Source organism: Arachis duranensis, chromosome 3 (genome assembly GCF_000817695.3).
Source record: "Arachis duranensis cultivar V14167 chromosome 3, aradu.V14167.gnm2.J7QH, whole genome shotgun sequence".
NCBI classification, from domain to species: domain Eukaryota; kingdom Viridiplantae; phylum Streptophyta; class Magnoliopsida; order Fabales; family Fabaceae; genus Arachis; species Arachis duranensis.
In genome coordinates this window covers 117,949,149-117,951,526 of record NC_029774.3, presented here as the reverse complement: position 1 = coordinate 117,951,526, position 2,378 = coordinate 117,949,149, and the positions used below count along the sequence as shown (strand labels likewise).

At 31.2% G+C, this 2,378-nt stretch overlaps 1 protein-coding gene across 1 annotated transcript in view; it reads left to right on the top strand.

The window, feature by feature from the left end:
• Positions 1 to 1,370: 1,370 nt before the first annotated feature.
• LOC107480536 (soluble inorganic pyrophosphatase 6, chloroplastic) overlaps positions 1,371 to 2,378 on the top strand; it is a 3,260-nt gene continuing 2,252 nt past the window's right edge. Inside the window, exon 1 of the mRNA XM_021138935.2 lies at positions 1,371 to 1,692. Coding sequence (XP_020994594.1) covers positions 1,441 to 1,692 — 252 coding nt within the window. The 5' untranslated portion in view covers positions 1,371 to 1,440. The remainder of the gene's footprint in view (positions 1,693 to 2,378) is intronic.

Below are 2,378 nucleotides of genomic sequence, written 5' to 3'. Positions count from 1 at the left end.
AAATACACCGACAACAACCATGACTTCTTCAAGAATTTTTTAATTATAAATTAAAAAAATATTAACTCATACTTAACAATGACAACTATTGTTATCGTCTCTAAAAATACGTAGCTACTTTTTTATCATTCCTAGTTGGTTTAATAAACATCCACTTATATTTTAATTGAAACAATTCTTTCTTCAAACCAAAGTTCTCATTTTCCAATTTTTTCAATCCTTAAATCTTATCAATTTTCAAATTATCATAATTACACTGACTCTGAACAATATTCTAAATTCTAATCATAATTTTTCTGACTAAGTTTTTTTTGTTACATATTTTCTTTTTTATTTTACTTTTTCGAGTTTGCTTATATATTTTTCTTTCTAAATTAACCAATTACTAGCAACTACCATTGTATTTTTGTTTTCTACTTTTATAATTATTGGGCTTTTTTACCAAAACTTTTCTTCTCTATCCAACTCCCAAAAACTTTAACTCATAATTTTAACTACCGAAAAATCGAACCAAAAAGCCCATCCCACATCATAACAAAATCCATATGCTAGACCTACAGCCTATGTTTCCATTGCTTGCTGGGACGGGATAGCATGTAATATGCTAATATTGTTAGTCATGTGTATTTGATTATCAAAAAAATTTTCCTTTATTAAATTGGTGAATATTAAGATTATATTAAAAATATTGACTATAAATTAAATTATTTAAAATTTAATACTGTAAAAAAAAATGATTTTGTGATTTAAAAATAAAATAAATTAGTCCCTATTTGATTAAATGACTGACAATGTTACTATTTGGTTAACTGAAATAAATCATTGTTAACAGATTAATATTTTGAAGAATAAATTATTTAATTTATTTCAATGTAATGCAACCACTGATTATTAAACAATAATTTATCAACTAAGTCGTTTTTTCCCTCTACAATTTATGAGCTAACTTTTTCTCTTTTTTTTTTTTTTTTTTTTCGAACAGCTAAGTTATTTATTATATATATGACTATGGGTTAATTTGGATCATTCCCATACAATATCAGTCCAATTCATGGATTTAGCAAAAAAAGCCCAACTGCATAAATAAATACCAACCCAACTCTTTCCAAAATTAAGAGAATGATTAAGTAGTTAATTTAAACATAGTTTTTTATCTAATTGCCTCATAACACTGGACAAATTTCTGCGTCCTATTAATGCCAGTCAGTCTGTGTCTCCTTCTATCATATCAACACGACCACGCGTCCTTCATAAGAGGTATCACCTCATTTCAATACATGTTAAAATTTTTTCACTTCAGCATGGTAGCATTGGCCTATTTATTATATTAAATTGTCCTAAAATTAACATCACTTTAGTTTTTTTATTTTATTTTACTTTTTATTTTTAAATGAATCAGGCGAAGTACGAGTCTCACACTGATCGGAACTGAGTTTATCTATGGCAGCAGCCGTCACTACCAGAGCTATAGCCATGGCTGCCACCAGCTGCAGCTCCAGTTTGATAACCAAAAGCCCATTACTGGTGAGGCACAAGCTTCTTGCTCAGAATGCCCTCAACCTTTGTCGTTCCACTTCTAAGAAATCTTACACCTGCAGCGCCATCTACAACCCCGACGTTCTCGTCAAGGAGGAAGGCCAACCTCAGACCCTCGATTATAGGGTTTTCTTCCTTAACAAATCTGGCAAGAAGGTTCTTTTCCCATTCCTTTTAACGTTGTTCCACAATTCGATTATTTTGTTCTATATCTGTTGTTATTGCAGTATTGTAATTTTCGGTTATGGTTGAAACTAGAGAAATGTGATCCTGTGCCTTAACATCTTACTTTCATCCGTGACTCATTTTTGCATTTCATCGAACATTCTTTGATCAGTTGAAACCGTAGGAGAAAAGCAGTGGAAACCCTTTTTCCTTTATGAGAATTTTGTTGGCATGTGGATCTAGCTTCTGTGTTTTGACTTTTGACTGATCAAAATTAAGATGAGCATAGAGTTGAAGTGTAATGGTTTTTCATTTAGTGATTAGTCCATTATTGTAATCAACCGAATGACAGTAAGTAAAGGAACAGAGTATACTAACATAATTTCATAGCTATTGAATGCCGGAAATGCCGGAGATGATAAAGCTCGCCTGTGATATGGTCATGGAGTTGCATGAACTATCCTATTGACTTTCTTCCAAATTCTGAGTTCCTACTTTTCTTTTGCTTTAGATTTTGCTGTCTAGTATGTTGCAAGCTCCAATTGATTACTTATTCGGTTTTGTATGCACATTGTGTGGGAGTACATGTACTATAAGAGTGTGTTGTGAGTTTCATTTTGGAGGAAAAGAGAGAGAAGGGAAAAGGTTTTGTAAAGTAAATTGGACTACTATTTTTG